Genomic DNA, 22547 nt, shown 5'->3' on the forward strand with positions numbered 1-22547 from the left:
TAAAGAGCTTCTTTTCAGTGTTTAAAATTGACTATGGGCAACCTTTTCAGCCAGTAGTACTTATTAGTCAGTCTGTAGAGGTTGGGGCGGGTTTTAAAGATCTGGGAACACACATTTATCGGCGAAAGTACAGATAAAAGCAAATCAAAGGCTGTTTTTAATTAGAAGACTTCGGACTTTTAATACTATTGAAAATGTTCTAAAAAGCCTTGTTGAGAGCTTCTTGGCATTTAATGTGAAAGTATAGTATAGACTTCTGGTGGTGAAAGCTAAAATCAATCTGTCTAGAATTGTGAGACTAGCAGAAAAAATAATTGGGGAAATTATAGCAGGCATAGGCTGGTGATTTATACCATAGTTCAGTTCTCAGAATGGCAAGGAGCCTCACAGCTGGTCCAACCCATCTGCTCAGTTTGTAATGTTCCCATCAGGGAGACAAGGGTGCTAAAGTCAAGCAAAAGCATATATAAGCATTTACATTTTTAAATTCTGTATACCCTGTGTAATAAAACTGCTTAGTGAAGGTAATTAAATATGGAACAAGTAATAGGTTTATTCCATGCTGAAAAAAAGAAGAAAGAGAACACAACGTTTCGGCTGTGGAGCCTTCTTCAGGTGTGAGAGAGACAGGGCAGTAGGCAAAGGTAAAGTAGCGGGAGAACAAAGGTTGGGAGGGGGGAGGAGTGAGAGGCGGGAGCAGGGGACAGAAAGAGAGGCCAATCAAGAGGTTTGAAGTCAGAATGGGTGCAGAGAGGTGTGAAATGAAACTTCCAATGAATGGAGAAAATTTAAAAGAACAGTAATCTGTCGTTAAGGGAAGGGAGAATGTGTGATCCTAGGTGCAGAATAATTTTAGTTTCGGTGGTCTTTCTGATGTATGAGTTCGGAAAAACTGTCTTTGAGAACACAGACGGAGAGATTAGAGTGGTCGTGGCCGTCAGAGGTGAAATGAGAAACAATGGGCTTGGAGATATCTTTAATCTTCACAGCCCTGACGTGTTCTCTGAAGCGGTCTCCGAGTCTCCTTCCTGTTTCTCCAATGTAGATGGCTGGGGATTTACTGCAAGAGATACAGTAAATAAGGTTGCTGGAGGTACAAGATGCTGTCTGGGTGATCCGGAATTGTCCTGAGGGGCCTTGAATGAGTGTGGTGGTGGCTGTGTACTTGCAGGTGATACAGCGAGCTCTGTTGCAGGGGAAAGTGCCTGGTGTGGATGGTTGTTGGGGGCGGTCAAGGGAGCTGTGAACAAGGAGGTTACGCAGATTAGGTGGTTGGTGATATGAGATGATAGGGCGATCAGAAAAGAGGGCCCCAATGGAGGGATCATCCTGTAGGATGGAAAAGTTGTGGTTAATGGTCCTGGGGATAGGAAGTGTGTTAGGGTGGTAAGGAAGCACCAAAGGAATGCGGTTGTTACGGCGGGAGTTCCTGATCGGGTTGATGGTCCGGGGGGTGTTTTTGGCTCGGGCAAGGGCCCTGTCAATCACACTGCTGGGGTATCCTCTGTTGATGAAAAAGGAGTACATTTCGAGGGCTTGGTTCTTGAAGTCGATGTCGTCGCTGCATAATCGTCATAACCTAAGGAACTGTGAAAAAGGAAGAGAGTTTTTAGTGTGGTTGGGGTGAAATGAGCTGTACAGGAGGTAGCTGTGTGAATCCGTGGGTTTGTAATAAACTGAAGTGGACAGTCGGGGTTAGTTGATAGAGAAGTTGATGTCTAGAAACGGAAGAGTAGTGGAAGATATGTTAACCGTATATTTGAGGGACGGGTGGAAGTTGGTGAAATGGTGCAGGAAGAACTCAAGCTGATCGTTGGAGCATGTGGCGGCACCGACGCAATCATCAATATATCGTTTGTAGAGGTCAGGGAGTAGGAAGCGAAGAAGCGTTCTTCTACCCAGCCGACAAATATATTGGCATAGCTGGGTCCCATTCTGGTGCCCATGGCAACTCCACTGACCTGGTAAAAAAGATTATTGAAAGAGAATGCGTTCAGTGTGAGGACCAATTCTGCAAGGCGTAATTATATATGTTCCTTCTACTTCCAATTTATTCTCTTATTTACTTATCTGTCAAGTACTGTTGGAATGATTCTATGCACATGCGTATGATATTATGATATTGTGATTATTGTGGTTAGCTGTGTGTGCGTTTCATGTTTGATGTACTTCTTGTGGGAGATGACAAAGACAAATTTTCCCAGTTGTAGACAGTAAAGTATGTATCCAGTTCATCTCATCAATAAGAAACAGGTAGAGAATGAAGGCCTGTGGAAGAGGGAGAAGTCAGACATGGTGCAGGAAGTCTGGTGAAGGAGGAGGAGTGAAGAGGGGGCATAGGGAGAGATAGGAGACTTGTAATAGGGCCCTCTCTTTCCTCTTAGCAGATGCGTTTTCCTACCAATCCAAAACCAAAAAGGACATACACAACAGTCCCAACCAGTCGATAAGCCAGCAGGCATAGGAACAGCAGGGAAAAACAAGAAGCATCCCTCCCGAAATAACAGTCGGAGCACCTTCCTCCATGGATTCCAAAAGACAGCTCTTTCCCCAGGCGGGAAAGAGACGGCCCCTTTGACTAGTGGTGTCAGCAGTGGGATGGTCCCCATGACAAGACTGAAGGTAGGCAGGAGACTGATAGAACTGGAGACGATACGTTATAGGCGTTTTTGTGCTTCTTTGCATCCCTCCCATGCATCCAGCCTTTGTGTTAGCTGTGTAAGCCAGAAAACAGTAGCAACACTAACACGAGACACTGGAGGAATTAGTACAGAGAAAGAACACATGCAGTAATACAGTACATGCTAACATCGAATTGCCAGGTTATTTGACCTGCCTCTTTGGAGAGACCCATTACTGACGTCCTGTTTGCACTGCCTATGTGCTGACTGCAGGAACATATGGATTTAGCCTCAGTGTGATAACCTGCCCCCCTCCCTTAGCTGGAATCGATGCTTTGTGCTCCACCTGTAGGAAACTCACTCAAACATGGGAAGCACATAGAATCTCCACACAGATAGCACCACAGGTCCGAAGCTGAACCCAGGTCCCCGGTACTGCTCACCACAACACCACTACTGCTACCAGTACCTTTAAGACATTCCTTGGTACAGTGTCCTAGCAGAGAACGTATAACACACTTGGATACATGTATATACTAAAAAATACTTTAAAAGTGAAACAAACGATTATTTGGAACCAGTGGCACTTATATTTCTAATACCTCTGCACCACCAGCCCAGATAGCTTCCCTGTGTTGTGTGGAAGTGTGAATTGGCCAGTGAAGATTTGTTCTCAGCACACATTGGGGAGCAAGGATATATTGTGTGATGGGGCAAGATCTGTAGCGTCTAATCTCCCTCACCATCTGGGTATACCCTGAAACAATCACTTTCTCTTCCAGTTCCACATGAAATATTCAATGAGCAAACCACTAGCTCTTGCGTCACTAGCTCAAACACAGTCCTTATGTGCGATGGTGCTGTTGTAATTTTAAACTGGGCAATGGCATTAATGCATACTGTTTGGGAACACGCTCACCATTGTGTAATCGGTAGTTCAGTTTTTCCTGTGGATTATTAAGACTGGGTTCACATTCCCTCCACACCCCAGCCTTTCAGAAGCTGATGGGGACCTAAGTGTTCATACTGAAGTACATGATGGCGTTGCTTTACAACAGTCTCTGCTTCCTGCTTTGAAAACAGTGACTGATTTAAAGACTTAGCCTTCCTGGGAAAAGGCATTATAGGAAGAGAAACATTAATAGACTTTGTGACCATGATCCGTTGCCTGGTAACTGATCTCCGTGTTGATGCTGAAGGCCGTAGTACAAGAGGGACTGGAACTTACCTGAGCAAACCCACCTCCCTCCCCCCTGGCAGTATGAGATCTGCTTCATTCCCTGTGCCTTCAAAGAGTTTAAGACTGTTGCCTTCCAGCAATGGAAATGTTACTTGAAACCAGTATAACCTGTCATCAGTGGAAATGTCCCAAATGCTGTGTCAGGTTTTGATAGACAAAACAAGAAATCCAGCAGCTCCGTGTACGCTGGTAAAGCTAGTTCAATCCCTAGCCTTATTAAACTGCTTTGGACAAAGGAGTAATGGCAATAATCATTTAGTTTTGCCTTCCATATTCAAACATTCTCAAAGGTCTTTAAAATTAAAATGAAGGGTCAACAGTCCATTGGTAAAACATCCTGTAGTAGCAGGAGAAAAATTGAAACACCGTGTATAGTTATATTTAAAAACAATCGTGAAATGGAAGTTTTGTTCAATGCCTCTAAGTGATTTTAAAAAGCTGAGACCTGGGTGGAGACCTCTGCAGTTTAAATATGTAACTGTGGAAACCTCTGTCACCCCTTCACAGGCCACATTTTCACATTGCTCTGCTGCACACCTGGATCCTGTTTGTGTGGAAGTGGACATGTTGTTGGAGTCTGAAAGATAACGGATTGTTGAAAACTTGTTTTTAAAATGGATGTCTTTAAAGTTTAAGCCTCTGGCAGTGCGGGGGGGGGCTTAACGCAGGTGTGTCCAGTCCTGGTCCTGGAGGACTGGTGTGTCTAGTTTTTTGGTCCAAATTGGTTTTGACCCCAAATCAAATTGTTTCAGTTGGTTCCAAGTTGGGCATTTCTGCCTTCTCTTGGGCTGCTGGTGTCTTTGAAGAGACCTGGAAAACCTGCAGAGACGCCGGCCCTCCAGGACCAAGATTGGGGACCCCTAGGTTAACGAGATAAAGCTAGTCAATTCCAGTCCACAGCTTCCACCCTCCTAGAGCAGCTGGAGATCTGGACTCTTCGGTTGCCACTTGTGTAGAGCAAGGAGGGTAGGGTCATTAAAAGTCAGTCTCTGTCCATAGCGACCCCACCCAGCCTCGGAAAACATGGCAACTAATGTGTTTGCTTTTCTGGGTCTGTGATAACTAGGGAAAGCAGTTACAGTTTGGAGGAGCAGGTGTTTGTGATTTAATGATGCTTATCTACGTCTGCGCTCGTGAGTGAGGCATATCAGTTAAGAATGGCAACTAATAGGCACTTTCCACCAGTGATTTAATTTTTTCACCTGCACATCCCTGAATGAACTGTACTGTTTAGAAAGTCTAGACATTGCATCATTGGAAGTGACAACCTGGCAGAGAAGGGATTAAAGAGAGATTAGAGGCAGGCTTTCATTAGAAAATTAGCACCCAAGTCTGCATTGTGAAAAGGTTTTTTTGTTCAGCTTTCTGTCCCTTTGAAATTTTTCTTTTTTTGGCTGAATGATAACGGGATCCTCGGTTTTGGTCGGGTTGCGACTGAAACAGGAGACGGCACGCTCCTGAATAAGAGCTTATTACAGCTCACATGTTCATCATAATAATAGGTATCCCGTATCTGAGACCGGTTTCCGTACAAGTGTACTACAGTAAGTGTATGTTTGTCTTGCGTCTTGTGCGTTTGCTGAATTTGCATTTGTCCTTATTAAGTTGTGCTGAGGTGTAAAGACCGTGTTTGTCAAGAGGAGACCACAGGCAGAATCTCGGGGTCTTATTCTTCTGGATTCTGAGCCCTGTGGCCAGTCAGATGATATTACAAAGTTAAGAGGAAGTGTTGCACTTAATAAGTCCGCTGTATGTCATTCCTATCCACATAATGGTTCTCTTTCTTTTTGTATGTTGATCTAGTAGGCTTTTATGATGTAATTATTCCTAATTGATTTCTGTGTCTTTTTTTTTAGCTGTCCTCTTGGCTAGTGGCACATCTGTAGTTGAGGTCTGATTCTGATGGTGCTGTCCAGCTCTCCGTTGTTGATTTCTCCTTTCGGGCTCTTCGTGTATTTATCCGGTCACATATCCGTCCATTCCCTGCTTTATCCAAGCTGGAGGGAGCTGGAGCCTATCCCAGCAATCAACACGATACACCCTGGACTGGACAGCAGTCCATCACAGAGCACACAGAGACACAAACGCACACTCGCACCAGGGCCGGTTTTCCCAGAGGCTGGCAGGTTTATTGGCATGTCTTTGGGGTGTCAGATCAGAGCACCCAGAGGAAACCCAAGCGAAGATGGGGGAAAACGTACTAACTCCACTCCGATATCGACTTGTAAGGGTTCAGTTCCGGGGGTGATGTGACCTGCGAGGCAGTGATGCTAACCCCTGCGCCACTGTGCCTCCCAGGTCTGTTATCAGTTAGGCCTATTATTCTGTTGTGCTTGACTTTTCTAAAGGGTTTTGTGTTATTTGTTCAGTGCAGGCCAGAGAGGTGTGTGTATTAAGCATAGATTGAGCTGTGGTGTACAAAAGATTTAAAAAGAAAAGTGAGTTATGATGTCAGTTAAATGTATTAAAAATATAATTTGATTCAGCATGTCTGACTATATTCCAGTTCAGTTGGCTGTGCTGTGGTTCCCATTCTTTCTTACCACCTGAAGATGGCTATTGCCTTCAGCCATTTCACCCTGCAGCTCAGCAGCTGTGAGGCCCTTACCAATCATGGCCTCCTAATAATCCCCCTCTATGAATTGGCTTCATTACTCTGCTCTCCTCCCCACTGATAGCTGATGTGTGTTGAGCGTTCTGGTGCACTATGGCTAAAGCGCTTTGAACGGAGTGTCCAGAAAAGCGCTATATAAGTGTAAGGAATGATTAATTGTTATAAATAGCTAGCTCGGGGAGAGACAAGTGTTACTTTTAACATGAAGAAGCAGTCATCTGTAAAACTTGCTGTGGCTTCATTCAGTTACAGGTGGGGCCTGGTGTTTAGAGTTGACCTTGTTTAGTAGTTTCATTTATATTGAAACCCAACAGGTTTAACTAGCTCTTCCATCCAAATCCCTCGCGGGTTAACCTTTAGCCCAGGGGAATCTCTTCAGGAATTCTGCAGAATTCTCTTCGTGTTTTCGGCTTTGCGTCATCCAGTTGCTCGTGAGCGTCGCTGGAGGAAAGGGGAGCCCTGCGGCGGAGGAGATACAGTAGACCCTTCTTGGGAAGTAGCTGTGAGCCATTTGCAGCGAATTAATTATCGGCGCAGGCGCTCGCCATTTCACACGTCGCCAGCAGCCTCTCTCTCCCAAGGGGGAGAAGTATAATTGAAATTAATTACTTGGCGGTGGATTAATGGGATAGCTGCTCCACTCTGTGTATAATTTATTCACTTATGGGATCTTATTTCATCTGACAGGGCTGTGTGGGCTCCATAACTGTTTCAGAGAGCTGCTGTTTAAGGTATTAGTGTGTACGACTCGTACTTGTTCATGACAGATCAGCTTAATATTATGGTTTGGCATCTCCTTCGGCTCGTCCGCTGTCCGGCCACAGGGAGGTAACGGTTCTCTATTGGTCTGCCTTTCTGGGATCGTCCGAGGGTGGGAAAATGCCGACAGTACAAAGAGGCTTGTGTCCACCTGCCCAATGAGGATGGACGGCCAGGGCTGCAGACCCACGACCCCAGTTCTCTGGGGACGGGTGACTCACTCCTTGGATCAAACCCCTGCCTCCGTTCGGAGGAGATGAAGCTCCTAGGGTGTTGTCCATCTGCTCAAAATGAGCTGCCTCTCTTTTTTTTTCCGAATGGCTGTGCGTTTTGCCGCCACGGGCGACTTTGTGCATTTCTTCCTTTCCCCTTCTCCCTCGATTTGGTAGACCCCTTCATCCCAGGAGACCCACTCCGTTATGCTTCCAAAGGAAGCAGGCAGCGGGAGATCAACTGTCATACCCTCCAGGCTTTCGGAGAAGTCGGATGAAACGGCAACTGTAAAAAATGACCATTTTAGTCGAGTTCTGCTCTAATCCGCCCCAGCTGGCGTGACAGTTACGACAGGCGTGGAAGGAGTGATTAGTCTCGCTTGCCAAGTTGTTAAGTTACCACAGTCGTACTCCGTGGTCAGAAGCTCTTTAGGGCGAAGGTTTGTGCAGCTCGTCTGGCCTTGAAGCCTGCAGCACTGTCAGTGTGAGCCCGTATGGCACTCCGCGCGCGTTCAGGTGTGCACGGTACAAGGCGTCTGCCCGAGACGGCTCCGACAACCGCGCCGGGGGGCTCGAGTGCTTTCTGCAGCCAGCCGCAGAACGAATTGACAGCCAGACGCCCCATACAGGTTCACCACTGTTGATGAGAAACAGAGCACTCTGACACTCTGTGTTATCACTGCACTCTATCTGTTTACTTACTGCGGCCAAGTGTTGTCATCGCATGGCAAGCCGTGACCGCGAGGGCGACACTGCCTTAGCGGTGTGTGGACTAAATCGGCTCTCGGGACTGTGTGGTAGTGCCGGGCGGCGGGGAAGAATCGCCTTGTCAGTTCAGGGAAACAGCTGAGACGCTGGTCGTTCGCTGTCGTCCTCTTCATCATAAGATTTGAAGTTCACTGCATTTCTCATTTACACTCATCCTGTGGCCGTAAGGGCATAGCATTACTGTAGAAAAATGAATTTCAGTGAGAATTTAATGACGTTATGCAATTAAACACAGAATGTGTCCTTGGGTTCACTTTAGCACTGTATTTCAGGATTATAAATATCTTTTTAGGGCTCTCTCATTAACACTCCTTATTACCTTGCCTTAAATTGATCTTTTTTTTTTTTAGAGAGAATGTCATGTTTTTAATTTTTGGGTTGAGGATTGTGTGAAATACGAAGTCCCGTGTGTAAGACGGCCGTAGAGCACACGTCGCTGTGAGACGCACTGGTCAGCGGGCAGTCGACTCCTCATCGGTTGGTTTCACTTCCTGGCCTCCCTGGACGCGTTTTAAATGCGAACCATGTGGTGGTGTTGGTCGGTCATCGTGGAATATTGGAAAATGAAGCCTTCTGGGGTATACTGTATCTGGAAAGAAAAAAGAATTTGACCTGCGCGGGGGCGGATTTCTGATTCTCACGTTGGGACTTTCAGGTGGGGGAAAAACATTTTGGTACCTCTCTTCGAGCAGGGGATTCTTGTTTCTCCTTTTGGAAGACCTTTTATGATTGGTCTGGCAGCAAAAATGTCTTTCTCTTTTATGCTGATAGTGTCTAACGGCTGGAAGGGAGACATCTGATACTCTTTAGGCCTCGGGTGTCTGATTAGGTTCCATTTGTTATCACAGCCAAAACCACCCTTTCCACAGGAGTGCATGAATTAAGTCAATCAGCATTTCAGAACTGCTCTGGAATTGTGATGTTTTTCCCCTCATTTTCTGTCTCTGTAATTTCCTGCCTGTCTTTAGATTTTTCTTTTCTTCATTCTTTCTCATTTAAGTATCCCCGTTTGGCATTTTTAAGAATTTTGTTCATCTAGGCCTTCTACTTCACCTCTACCTTTTTATCTAGCGAGGAATGCAGACAACGAGTATTAAGACTGAACATGATTCTCAAATGAAATAACTGGATTCGTTGACAGTGGGGGACATAAGACTGTATATGAATGGTCAAACTGGATGTGCCAGTGGCTCTGGAAAAAAAAAAACAGGGTATCGGGTTCAACGACATGACTGGGCAGCTTGCTCCATACTCCCGCCACCCTTTGTGTAATAAAGGGTCTCCTGTTGTCAGTTATAAATATCCTTCACTATAGTTTCCACTTGTGTTCGCTGGCTCATCATTCTGAAGAAGCCATTTGTTTTTTTTGTTCTGTGCATTTGAGGATTTTGAATACTTGAATCGGGTCCCCTCGTAGTCTTGTCTGTTCAAGACTGAAAACATTAAGTTCTTTTAGCCCATCAGTGTAGGACATGCTTTTGAGTGCATGAATTTATTTGGTCTTTTCTCTGGACTGGTTCTAGAGCAGCAATATCTTTTTCTCAGATCATCGAAACCCAACTTGTTCACAGTGTTTAGTAATATTAAAATTGCTACACCTGTAGATGTCCTATTTTTTTCCTGTGTGAGTTTTGTGTTGCTTCCCCACGTTGTCAAAAAGACATGTCAGCACCTGAGATTTTTTCATATGCTTTCCCTGCCTGTCTGCAACGCCCTGCCTTTGGGAATCGGCAGGCTTTACAGTAGCTCGCGTGTGCGCTGTAAGTGCAGCAGAAAACACACCGTTTTATTCATGCAGCATGTGTACCACCAGAACAAGAACAGTGTCAAGAAACTTGGAGCAATGTGCATTTTCTTTGTTTGAATAGTTAACATGACTAACAATAGGCTGGAAATAATTAGCTTTGGGACCGCATGGTCATGCAGTGGTTAGCGTTCCTGTCTCGCAGCACTGTGGCCCTGGGTTCAATTCTCAGGGTGCTGTCTGTGTGGAGTTTGCATGTTCTCCCCATGTTCATTTGGGTTTCCTTCACATGTTCCTGTTTCCTCCCACAGTCCAAAGACAAGCAGGTTGGTTAACTGGCTTCTGCCAAAATTGGCTGTGGGATGAGAGTGTCTGCATCTCTGCCCTGTGATGGATTGCCGACCAATGCAGGGTGTACCCCACCTTGCACCCCCTGCTTGCTGGGATATACTGCAGTCTCCCCGTGACCCTGAAGTAGAGAAAGCAGTTAGAAAATACATGAGAATGTCTTAGTGTCCATTCGAACACATGGAAATCGAGATCATTCTTCTGATGAAATGCCATCTAGGTATTCAAGAGTAATTATTGAAAAAGTCTCACTTGGAGAAGATCAGGTTAATATGCAGTTATTTCTTCACTCTCAAGAAGCATTCAGGACTTGGGGGTGACATGTAGAAGCCCACCACAGCATGTCAGTACAGAGCTCATTTAGATGAATTTCACCAGAGCGAATTATTGTTTTTGCTTTATTTCGTCTCGCCTTAACGTTTCATCAGTCTAAGGTAACTGGGGGATGAATTATGCTCCGCGTATTTTTTTTTTTCCCTGTACAATTTTTGGAATGGTTACAGACAGTAATGGCCCACAAATATGCCTAGAAGTCTGAGTGCGTACTGTAGTCTTCTGTTCTTCTATTGTTGTGTGTTGAATAATGAATTACAAAACCCACATTTAACAATAAGACTCTTAAAAGACCAGACAAAAACAAGTTCCTGTGATCTACCAGGGTGTACCAAAATGATATTGGTTTTCTGAGGCCTCTATCCTTGAGAGAATGCAGCACACAGCATGTTGTTTTTGCATTTAAGCAGTATGTGTAATTGCAAACTGCAAATGCAGTAAGGGTTTATATCCAGTGGGGGCAGTAAAAGGCACGGTGCTGAAGCACGTACAGGTCTGGATGATGCCTCTCAAACTTAATAATAATAATATAATAATAAACTTTATTTTATATAGCGCCTTTAAAGGTGGCTTCTCAAAGCGCTTTACAGGATGACAATAACAATAAATAAGAAGACTACAACAATAAATAAGAAAATTTCACAAGACAGGACACAATTATAATTACAACAATACAACAATAACAATAGAGGAGACCGTGGAAGATGGTATTAAGAAGAGCAGAGGGGTGAAGAATGGAACCAGTTAAGTAAAGGCTTTTCTGAAAAGGAGGGTTTTGAGTCTGGATTTGAAGGAGTTTAGAGAAGGTGACTCTCTAATATCCTTGGGCAAGGAGTTCCAGAGCTTGGGGGCATAGCAGGAGAAGGCCCTGTCGCCCATACAATGTAGACGGGCTTGGGGGACAGTAAGGAGGGCAGAATTTGAAGAGCGGAGGTTGCGAGGTGGGGAGTAGGGCGATAAAAGTTCAGACAGGTATTGAGGTGCCAAGCCATGTAAAGCCTTGTAGGTGAGCATGAGGATTTTAAAGTCTACGCGGAATTTGACCGGAAGCCAGTGCAAGGACTCCAGGATAGGAGTAATGTGAACACTTGTACTAGACCTGGTCAGGATTCTGGCTGCTGAATTTTGGACATACTGCAGCTTGTTCAGAGTAGATTTAGATACACCAGGGAGCAGAGCATTGCAGTAGTCAATTCGGGAGAATACAAATATGTTGATCAGCTTTTCAGCCACAGTTAATGATAGCATAGGGCGTAGTCTTGCGATATTTCTAAGGTGAAAAAAAGATGTTTTGACAGTATGCTGTACATGTGGGTCGAATGTTAAGCCAGAATTGAATATAACCCCAAGGTTTTTCAAGAGGAGTCTGCTAGGCCGTCCTCGAAACAGATGTATTGTGAGGACTTAGCAGTTGAAATCCATGAAGGACAACAAAATATTGTGCAACCGAGATTTTATTTAGCCAAATCTCATGGGCAGGTTACACAAAGACTTGCTCCATAGCAACCCCTCACCAGCTATCACTGTGAGCCACTTTATATACCCAACAGTCTAAATAAACCTCAGGTGAAAATGTAGCTCTCAGTGCAGAGTGGTCCTCTCAGCCTCCCTGCCTGAATGAAACAGGCCTGTCCTTCCCATTTAAAGGTTTATTGGAGCAGGGGCCCCACCACGCGCTTCTGTTTTTTCTCCGACCCGAAAAGATCAGGAAGTTGAGGTGATGCCCGAGTGCACAGCGGTGTGGCTTCAGGCCAGCACACACCTGGCAGTCAGCAGTCAGAGAGCAGACAGTAGGGAGTGGGGCTGCTGATACTCAGGGCTGCAGACAGAACCTTATTAAGGAAGCCTGGTGGTGTTTTTGTAATTGCATCCGCTCGTCACTTCCATCTTGACACTTTTGAAGAAGGTCTTCTCTTCAGACTTAGTGATTGTAAGCCCAGTGCAAACTTAGAGAACCTTTATCAGGGAGGCCAGTCCAATCGACTGCTTAATTTGGACAAATGATTGTATTTATTATAGATTTTCTCTCTCATCACACATGTTGCTTTTACTTGTTAATAGGTTCATGTTGTGTTAACACAGTAAACAAGACATTTATGTCCTTTACCTGCTTCCAAATCAAATATCCCAGATGGGACAATAAAAGGGGTTTCCCATGTCTTATATAGAGTACGGGCCTATGTTTCACACTGTTAGTGTTTGTTCTGTCCTTTTGCTATATGTCAACTTCTACCCTTAACACCTTGTAGAAGAAAATGGGTTGCCGTAGCAGGTAAAAAAAGTCAGTGTTATTCTGTCTTAACATACCTTTTGCTAAAGATCAATGTGGTTCAGTAGTAATGTATTATCCAGTGAAGACAGTGTGTTCCAGTAGTATTGTAGTGCTGGCTGTGTGCAGTATATGGAATGTCCCGCTTCACTTTTGTCCCAGGATTCCATCTGATCCCCCGCCTGTCGTCGATTGTGCCCGAGAGCTGCCTGCTGATCGTGGTGGGCCTGCTGGTGGGCGGCCTGATCAGGGTGGTGGGGGAGAGCCCTCCAGTGCTGGACTCCCAGGTCTTCTTCCTGTTCCTGCTGCCGCCCATCATCCTGGACGCCGGCTACTTCCTGCCCATCCGCCCCTTCACGGAGAACATCGGCACCATCCTGATGTTTGCGGTCATCGGCACCCTGTGGAACTCCTTCTTCGTGGGGGGCCTGCTGTACGCCGTGTGCCAGATCGAGGGGTCGGGCCTGGAGGGCATCGGGCTGCTGCCCAACCTGCTGTTCGGGGCAGTCATCTCGGCCGTGGACCCGGTAGCTGTGCTGGCCGTGTTCGAGGAGATCCACATCAACGAGCTGCTTCACATCCTGGTGTTCGGAGAGTCCCTGCTTAACGACGCTGTCACTGTGGTAAGCTGTTGCTTAGCAACGGGTCGCCATGAAGGTGCTGCTCTGTTCCCTTTCTGCGTTCATACTCCTGCAGGAAAACAGTTGCTTCGAGATTGCTGAAAGCCCTGTCGTTCCATTTCTTGAAAGGAAGAAAGTTTGTTTTTTTGCTGACTTCTTGAATGGGTTCTGTCATGTTTCTTACCTCCAATTTTTGTGGTCTCCACATATACTGCATGTTTGTTACAACATGTGGCCAACAGGCCTCTTGCAGAAAATTCTAGAACTTAATCACAGAGGGCGCTTGAGAGGATAAATTTACTAGATGGCACAGTGATTGGGAAAGGAGATAGGAGATGATGATGGGATAAGATTTTCTACTTGATTTTCTTCAAGACATTGATTTGTGGATGCCAGGAACAAACTCTCCACTACCATTGGTTCTAAAAGCGACTAAGAATAATTTCCCTTAAATTAGTGGCTACTTTTTATATATTTTCTTGCCATTTAAACTTTTTTTTTATACGTATTCCCCACACCGGCAGAATTGGTATTCTGCTGCCTACACCAGGAGATTGCTAAAATCTCAGATTAGTCCCCCTCATAAACATATTGCCACTGTTATTTAATCTGTTTTTCAGGGTTCAGCTTAAATTCTGTATTTCACTTCATCTCGCTTACAAGCCTGCTGTCCTGAATTTCAGAGGGCCTGACTGTTATTGTAGCTCCGGGGAAAAATCTATTTTCAATTTGTGATCCCGCGGTTTGGAGAGACTTGTCTTCTGGGAGGCTGAAAAGTCTGTAATTGGCTGTCACTCATATGACTCGGCATAAAAGAAAGAGATCATTTCAGCCTGTTGGCATTGTCTCGCTGGAGTTAAAGTCCGTAGAAGAGACTGTTTCAGTGAGTGTCCATCCCTAATCTCACCACCTGTAATGTTCTTTTCTCTTGAAGAATATAAGATGCACAGCTCCATAGGGACTGGCAGTTTGACAGTGTTCTTTTGGAAAATATATCCTGTTACTTCTGCACCACATTAAGCTGAAGCGATTTGTTAAGCTGTTTTAAAACCTTAATCCTGCCTTAAGAAATATTTTTTATTACAGTATCCATGCAGTAAATTGAAAAGAGATTTTATAACTTTGCTAATGGAAGATGTACCTACCTAAAGTGAGCTCCTTTTCTTCCATCCATACATTTTCTAACCACTTCTAAAAATTCAGGGTTGGGGGGGGAGCTAGACCCTATCCCAGCAAGCAATGGGCACAAGACAGGACGCCAGTCCATCACAGGGCAGACAGACACAAACACACAAACACACACACCAGGGCCAATTTTCCCAGAAGCCAGTTAACCTACCAGTTTGTCTTTGTACTGTGGGAGGAAACCAGAGCACCTTGAGGAAACTCACATGAATACAGGAAGAACATACAAACTCCATACAGACAGCACCCAGGAATTGATCCCACAGCCCTAGTGCTGTGAGGCAGCAATGATAACCACTGCTCAACTGTGCCACTACTACCTTTCTTACAGTTCATCTAATAGATTCCAATGTAATGTCCGAATTGTGTTCAATGTGTATGTTTTTGTGGAAGAATATAGCCTGGGGTAGAGTAGCTGAGTGACTTGTTAGATTTCGGCATGGCTACCAGATGCCCAGGCTTAAAATTCCCATGTGCCCAATGTGAGAGTGGGCTGTGTCTGTTGTCAATCCTACCTTTTGAGAATGGTGGTTCTGGTACATCTCTCTCATGAGACCGGAGCTGGTGCTGGTACATAACCACTATGGTGCATATTGCATCTTTGCAAGGAGTTGGCACGTGCCAGTTGTATTTCCTCTGTGAAACTGGTAACAGATCCGGTCAGATGAGTGCACTGGAAACTGCTGGATCAGCCCTCATGACACCACTTCTCTCTCATTGCTTAAGGCTGTCTATCGTCTCTTTCTTCTGGGCATTTTTACTCGAATTGCAGCCTGTCGCTGTTAGACAGGCAGACAAAATGGAGACCAGCACAAAATTAAAGTTTTTAGTAAAACTAAATAAATTGGCATCGAAGTTGTATGTTAAACTGGGATTGCCATTTGCAGCTTGACCTCATACTCTTCCATATATTAGAAAACAAGACATGTTCAGTGCCTTTTACATTTGAACTAATTATACTGTATGGTTTTATCCCTGTGTGTGGAGATTTTGTTTCAAAATCATAACGGGATACCACTCACTGTATTCTGTTAAGATATCAACATAAATGTCCAATTAATGGGCAAAACCCAACTGCTGTTCTGTGGGATGAATTAAACCTAACTTCTGACAACCTGATCACTAAGGATTCAAAGAAGCTGTTTGGCAGAGTAAGGGTGTGGCTGTATTCTGCCCTGCACTGGCACAATCTGGTCTTCGTAAAGTTCCCCTCTTATCTCAACCAGTGAAGCGATCTTCTGTGGACTGGGGTGCTGGCCCACTATAGTAGCTGCATTTCATTATTAAATGAACTGGGTCCTCCTCCTATATGTAAAGAGCTTTAAGAAGGAAAGTACTATACAAATGCAATCATAAGTAGTATCAACTTTGAATTAAAATGTTTACTCTGACAACGGCATAAATCTGTTTGCGGATGCATTATTTTATTGTATTGTGTTTTACATCAAGTAAGGAGTGGAATATATTGTGGAACAGGAACACTTCTTTACCCTAGTGCACTTGTCACTGTCACATGGCTTTCATGTTCTTTAACCCCTAAGCTCTGTAACTACTTCCACTGAAGATAATCTGCTGATCTTCATATCCAGTATCTTTTTTCTCATTAAAAGATTCTCTGTGAAGAAATATTAACTACAAAGAGTTAGGTGACAAAAAAATGACGGGTATTCTGTCCCACGAACACTTAAATTTATGTCTTCCCAAATGGTCACAACAGCTAGGCCTCGAAGGTGATGCAAAGAGTTTTGATCTTGTCTGTTCATTGTGAACAAAATACCTCTAATCCTCTAGGCAAGATTAGTGTTGTTAGTACAACAGTATGAAACATGGCTGCAATACCTGCCAGCATTTTGCTAATGCATTATCAGTACAGCTTTGTTTACAGGACAAACAGAGGTAGCGGACAAAAATTGAAACATCTGAGCAAATGAGCAACATCAAGTATAGTGAAATCAAGTACTTCCACGCAGATGTGTTTCATGCGTTAATTAAGCAAATAACATCCCATGTTGCTATGTTCCCAAAATTGCGGATTGCTTGGCTCCAGGAGAAGATCTCGGGAAACCGAGAAAGACGGCACAAACCACTCATCACAGCTCACAGTGCAAGTGTGCAAGTCCAGTGATGCAGAAAGAAATGAGATTTGAGCAGATGAATGATCCTTCTTGATGTTCTCAGCGTCCTGCCAACCTAAAGGAACATCTGCCAAGAACTCCACAGAGCAGGATACCATAGTCAGGTTGAAGTGTCCATTTGCTCAGCCTGTGCCATTATCTCCATATCGGTCTCAGACGCTCTGTTCTTGAATCCTCTGTGCAGGTGCTGTACCACCTTTTCGAGGAGTACGCCGGCGTGGGCAGCGTGACATTCCTGGATGTCTTCCTGGGGGTCGTGTGCTTCCTGGTGGTGGCGCTGGGTGGCATCTTCGTGGGCGCGGTCTACGGCATCCTGGCGGCCTTCACCTCGCGCTTCACCTCCCACACCCGCGTCATCGAGCCCCTCTTCGTTTTCCTCTACAGCTACATGGCCTACCTGTCCGCTGAGGTCTTCCATCTCTCCGGCATCATGGCGTGAGTTTCTCCTCTTCCACAACATCCTGTCCCCTTGCAGTGCAGCTTTCAGGTATGAAGAAAGCTGAGGCAGCAGAGCCCTGCCCTGCTGTAGTTCTAGAGCTCCTGGAGTTTCCAGGCGTGAAGAAAGCTGAGACAGCAGAGCCGTGTCCTGCTGTAGTTCTAGAGCTCCTGGAGTTTCCAGGCGTGAAGAAAGCTGAGGCAGCAGAGCCGTGTCCTGCTGTAGTTCTAGAGCTCCTGGAGTTTCCAGTCGTGAAGAAAGCTGAGGCAGCAGAGCCCTGTCCTGCTGTAGTTCTAGAGCTCCTGGAGTTTCCAAGTGTGAAGAAAGCTGAGGCAGCAGAGCCCTGTCCTGCTGTAGTTCTAGAGCTCCTGGAGTTTCCAGGCGTGAAGAAAGCTGAGGCAGCAGAGCCCTGTCCTGCTGTAGTTCTAGAGCTCCTGGAGTTTCCAGGCGTGAAGAAAGCTGAGGCAGCAGAGCCGTGTCCTGCTGTAGTTCTAGAGCTCCTGGAGTTTCCAGGCGTGAAGAAAGCTGAGGCAGCAGAGCCCTGCCCTGCTGTAGTTCTAGAGCTTCTGTAGCCTGCAGTGCAGTTTGGATAGAACAGAGAATCAAGAATTGTAACTTTAATTTTTTCTGTGTCATCATGAACGCATTAAACATATAACTTATGTTTTTGGAAAGATACGTTAGTGTTTTAATTATCTTTGAAATAACTGAAAATTCTAACCATCATGCAGTTTTCTCTCTTCTGCATGCACTCCCAGTCTACTGTCACACAGTCAAATACCACAATATACCCTGAAGTGCATTAGAAGAAACTGATTGATCATCATGCTCGGTATCTGCTTTTCAATGCTGAGTAAAGTCTTTTTAGTACATTTTCACCTTGAACACATTTCATTATCACAGGGTGCTTCTATGCTTAGTAACAACTAAACAGCTACATTCAAACCTTTGAGGATTTAAAAAGAAATGTGCTCTTAACTTTAAATGTAATTATTTGAATGCTTATCATGGTGAAGTAAATAAAATAATTTGCAGTGTGTGACAGACTTGCTAGTGAAGCGGAGTATGTCTTGTAATGGTATGGGCATCATTCACATTCTGAAACCATCCATGTTTGACTTGGTTTTGACATCATTTCCCATTACTGACATTATAAGTTGTAAAAACGCATGTTCAATGTTCGACAACAGTAATCTGTACATTTTAAGTGAACTCACTGGACAGAATGTTAGGTATCTCCTGTCAAAAGAACAGTACTTTTTCTGGGTGCTCCAGTTTGTTTGCACAGTCCAAAGGCTTGCTGTGTCTAAATTGTCACCCAAATGTGTGTGTGCCTAAGTCAGACTGAGGCCCAGTCGAGTGTATATCCTGTCTTGTGTCCATTGTCAGTTTGATTACGCTCCGTCTCAAACTGACCCAAGAAGTCAAATCTTAATATCTGACTACAGCTGTCCTTGTGGTTGTGGGGGGGGGAGCACAGTTTATTTTTTGACCAGAGAAATCATGATCACGTATGGAGTATACAAACCCCCAAAGCCTTTTTAAAAGTTATAATTATCAACTATTGGGTGTGGAGGCAGTGCTTAGATTGGTCAGTCTTTAATCAAAATGTAAGTCACATGCAGTTTGAGAGAGCTTATCTGTGCTTGAGTGCTTACCAGTGGCTCAAACCCCTCACATGTTTAGATGTCTGGACCAAATGCCAGTCTTTCACAAATCTCTTGGGCAAAAACCATCCTCCTATTACAAAGCAGACATGCCGTCATACTGTGACCATTGAACAGTCTGTAGCATTAGAAATGGCTATAATTGTTATGGGGTCTCTATCCTTGTCATCTTTCCTTAAGGTGCAGCAGGTGGCATACAAAATGCCAGTCTGTAATAAGTGTTTGAAACCACCTCTTGCCAAGTTCCATCTGCCTGGGAAGAGACTTCGTGTTGACACCAGTTTGTTGTTTTAGGTTGATAGCTTGCGGAGTGGTGATGCGACCCTACGTTGAGGCCAACATCTCGCACAAATCCCACACCACCATCAAATACTTCCTGAAGATGTGGAGCAGTGTCAGCGAGACTCTGATTTTCATCTTCCTGGGAGTGTCCACTGTGGCCGGGCCACACCAGTGGAACTGGACCTTCGTCACCGTGACCATCGTCCTGTGCCTGGTGTCCCGAGTCCTGGGTAAGACTCTTGAGCGAGGTGGGAGGGATTCTGGAGAAAATCTGCATGGCAATTTGAACAGTTTCCAGTGACTGTACTGTACTTCTATTGGGTTGATTCTTAATTCTGACCTGCTCTTCACAGCAGCCATCTGGACCAGCTGGGACAAAGTTGATATTTAGTTCTGACCTGTAAATCATGGCAGCAGTGTGGACCACTGAGACCAGGTTGGGTCGTGGTTCTGATCTGCTAATCACAGCAGCAACCTGGATCACTGAACCAACGGCTTTTGTCCTCTGGCAAATTATCAGCTGTGCTGCTCAGGTTCAAATGTTTCCCACAGTCTTGTTGCCCCTCATTTATTGAAACGCCCTCTTAGTCTGATTGCAAAATTGGCTGCAACAATAAATCCAGGAGTATTGAATTCATGATGATTTGGAGTTAATCCTCCTGTTCATTGGTCAGGGACAGTTATTTGTCAGGAGTATGAACATGTAATAATGGTGTAATTGTTGTATTGCTAAATATTCTTCTGCTTACTAATATAGCAGTAATTGTAGCAGTAATTGAATTCTACTCAGACTATAATTTAAATACTTCTGATACATCTCTTGTAGGATAGTTACTGTAAGTACTAGTATATGACATATAACTGACATTATTGTAGTCACCCTGCATTGTACAAACAATAAATGTTTATTGCTTGATCACTCCCAAAGATCTAATGTAGCAGCTTATTCATTTGAAGGGAACACCAGTGTTCTGGCAGAACTTCATTATCCTCATTCCTAGGTCATGAATTTGACTGGGGTTGTGAAACCCTCTTTCAAAGGTTGGCTTTATGAAATCTAACTTCAGAAACAGGAATTATCTGGAACTTGTATTAGCAGGGTTATTGGTTCACTTTGCATGTTGTGCAATTGTTAAAGTTACTAACAATAGCTAATGATAGCAATATGTGCTACTTTGGAATGCCATTAGAACAGAAGCAGTAGGACTGTGAATTCGTAGACTTCAAGGACTGTCATGTACTGAACAGTTAGGTTAAAGGGAATTACTCTCTTCAAGCCTGATGCAAGGGAGATAGTGAAGGGACTTGATTCAAGTACTGAAAATCCTTTTAAATCATCCTGAAGGACTTCTTCAGGAATTACACTGACGCTCATCAGAGGGCACAAGTGATAGTTTAGAAGAAGTACATTTGAAGATGGAGAAGAGGCACTTCTTTACACGCTGGGTTCAGCACACTAGGACAGTGCTGAATATCAACGTTCCCGCTTATTTGCTTGTCTCGCAATCTTCAGTTCTAAGAGGAAAATGCTTTTAACATTGACAATTGCGTCCTGGTGTATCCGTCTTCTTCTGATCTGTTTAAAAGTCCAAGTTACAGTATATGTAGTCAAACAGAATTTAGACGTCTAGCTACTTCATTCCGTGTCTTGGAGGAGCTGGAGCCTATTCTGTCAAGACACAGACATACTGTAGACATGCACTCGCTCGTACCAGGGCCAGTTGTTCCAGAAGCGAATTAACCCACCAGGATGTTCCTGAACTGTGGGAGGAATTCCGAGGGGCCGGAAGAAATCCAAATGAACTTACGAACCCCATGCAGACAGCACCCCAGGTCTGGAATTGACCCCAGGGCCCCAATGCTGCGAGGCAGCAATGCTATCCATCTAATCACACAAGGTTTCAATGCAGGGTTTTGCGAGTAAATTGTGAAATGCTGATGGTTAAACAGAGGAAATGTATACAGTAAATACTTTGCAAGCACCTGTTATTACTAACAGTTGGGGGAAGTCTGCGTTGCAAGAAGTAAACAGATTAAGAAACAATTAGCAAGTTTAGCAACGGCAGGGCTTGTGAAATGGCATGTTCTAAATGATAATGGGGGAGGAATTGCAAGGTTGGAACTTGGCAGTTTGCAGCATCTTGGGCTGTCTTTGTGTGTAATGAACGCTAAACAAGTGCTCTGCTGGAAAATGTTAACAGTCTGCCCTTTCCTCGTCCAGGGGTGGTGGGCTTGACCTTCATGATTAACAAATTCCGGATCGTCAAGCTGACCACCAAGGACCAGTTTATCATAGCCTACGGCGGCCTGCGCGGAGCAATCGCCTTCTCGCTGGGATATCTGCTGGATCTGGACCATTTCCCCATGAGGAACATATTCCTCACAGCCATCATTACTGTAGTCTTCTTCACTGTCTTCGTGCAGGTAATTCCCCCCGAGAGCATCGCTCATGTGCCATAGGTGTGAACATCAGCCTCCTACTTGAGCATGCGCGTCAGGCCCTGCACAGCGCTCAAGGCTAACCAACCTAAATATTACCGTGTTTGCCTCTGTCATGTTACATCTGCTGCCCTAGAAATGCCTGCTTCATGTCTGCTCATTTGAATACAGCAGCAGTCTGCCCATTATAAAGCTCTGAGTGAGAGCTTTCTAAAGGCAGCAGTTCCAGGGATCAGCCTCTCAATACATTAGGAGTTAAAGAGACAAGTAGACATAATCTCCTTCTACAGAAACTGAGTGCTAAAATATCTTGAACAGATAACTGGTCCTCATAATCATTTTTAGGTCCTGCACGATCATTGACCCTAGACATGCTGTTCTCTTAGATTTTGGATGGTTGACCTATTTGAATTCTTGGGATCACTTGTCCAGTCTTTTCAGCAGTATGAACTAATTTTATCTAGACTGGCTGCAGAATCATTTTCTTGGTCAGTAACGTCACAGAATAGTCCATTTATCAATATGGTTCATAAGTATGGCACGTCCCATAAGTATGGATTCCCTCGGGAGGGGGATCAGAATACCTCCTGGGTATCCCTGCCTGTCGTAAGAGGCGACTAAAAGGGTTGTGTCAGGAAGGGCATCCGACGTAAAACCATCTTGCCAAAACCATGGTTGCAAAGAACACAAAGCACATACCGGATCGGCCGGGGCCCGGGTTAACAACGTCCGCCATTAGTGCTGTGTCCCAACAGGGTACTAATGGAAATTATGCTACTGTGGGGAAAACTGTAGAGTGGGGTCTACAGAAAAGAAACAAGGTGAAGGGGCCTGGAAGGAATGTTAAGTCAATGAGAGTGGGGAGTTGGAATGTT

At 44.7% G+C, this 22547-nt stretch overlaps 1 protein-coding gene across 1 annotated transcript in view; it reads left to right on the top strand.

The window, feature by feature from the left end:
• Nucleotides 1-22547, top strand: part of LOC148649900 (sodium/hydrogen exchanger 1-like) — a 57026-nt gene that overhangs the window by 14816 nt on the left and 19663 nt on the right. The window contains exons 2-5 of the mRNA XM_088603115.1: nt 13071-13531; nt 17033-17283; nt 19246-19463; nt 21455-21657. Of these exons, the coding sequence (XP_088459241.1) occupies nt 13071-13531; nt 17033-17283; nt 19246-19463; nt 21455-21657 (1133 nt within the window). The remainder of the gene's footprint in view (nt 1-13070; nt 13532-17032; nt 17284-19245; nt 19464-21454; nt 21658-22547) is intronic.

This window comes from Lepisosteus platostomus, chromosome 13 (genome assembly GCF_059453375.1).
Source record: "Lepisosteus platostomus isolate fLepPlt1 chromosome 13, fLepPlt1.hap1, whole genome shotgun sequence".
Classification (NCBI taxonomy): Eukaryota; Metazoa; Chordata; class Actinopteri; order Semionotiformes; family Lepisosteidae; genus Lepisosteus; species Lepisosteus platostomus.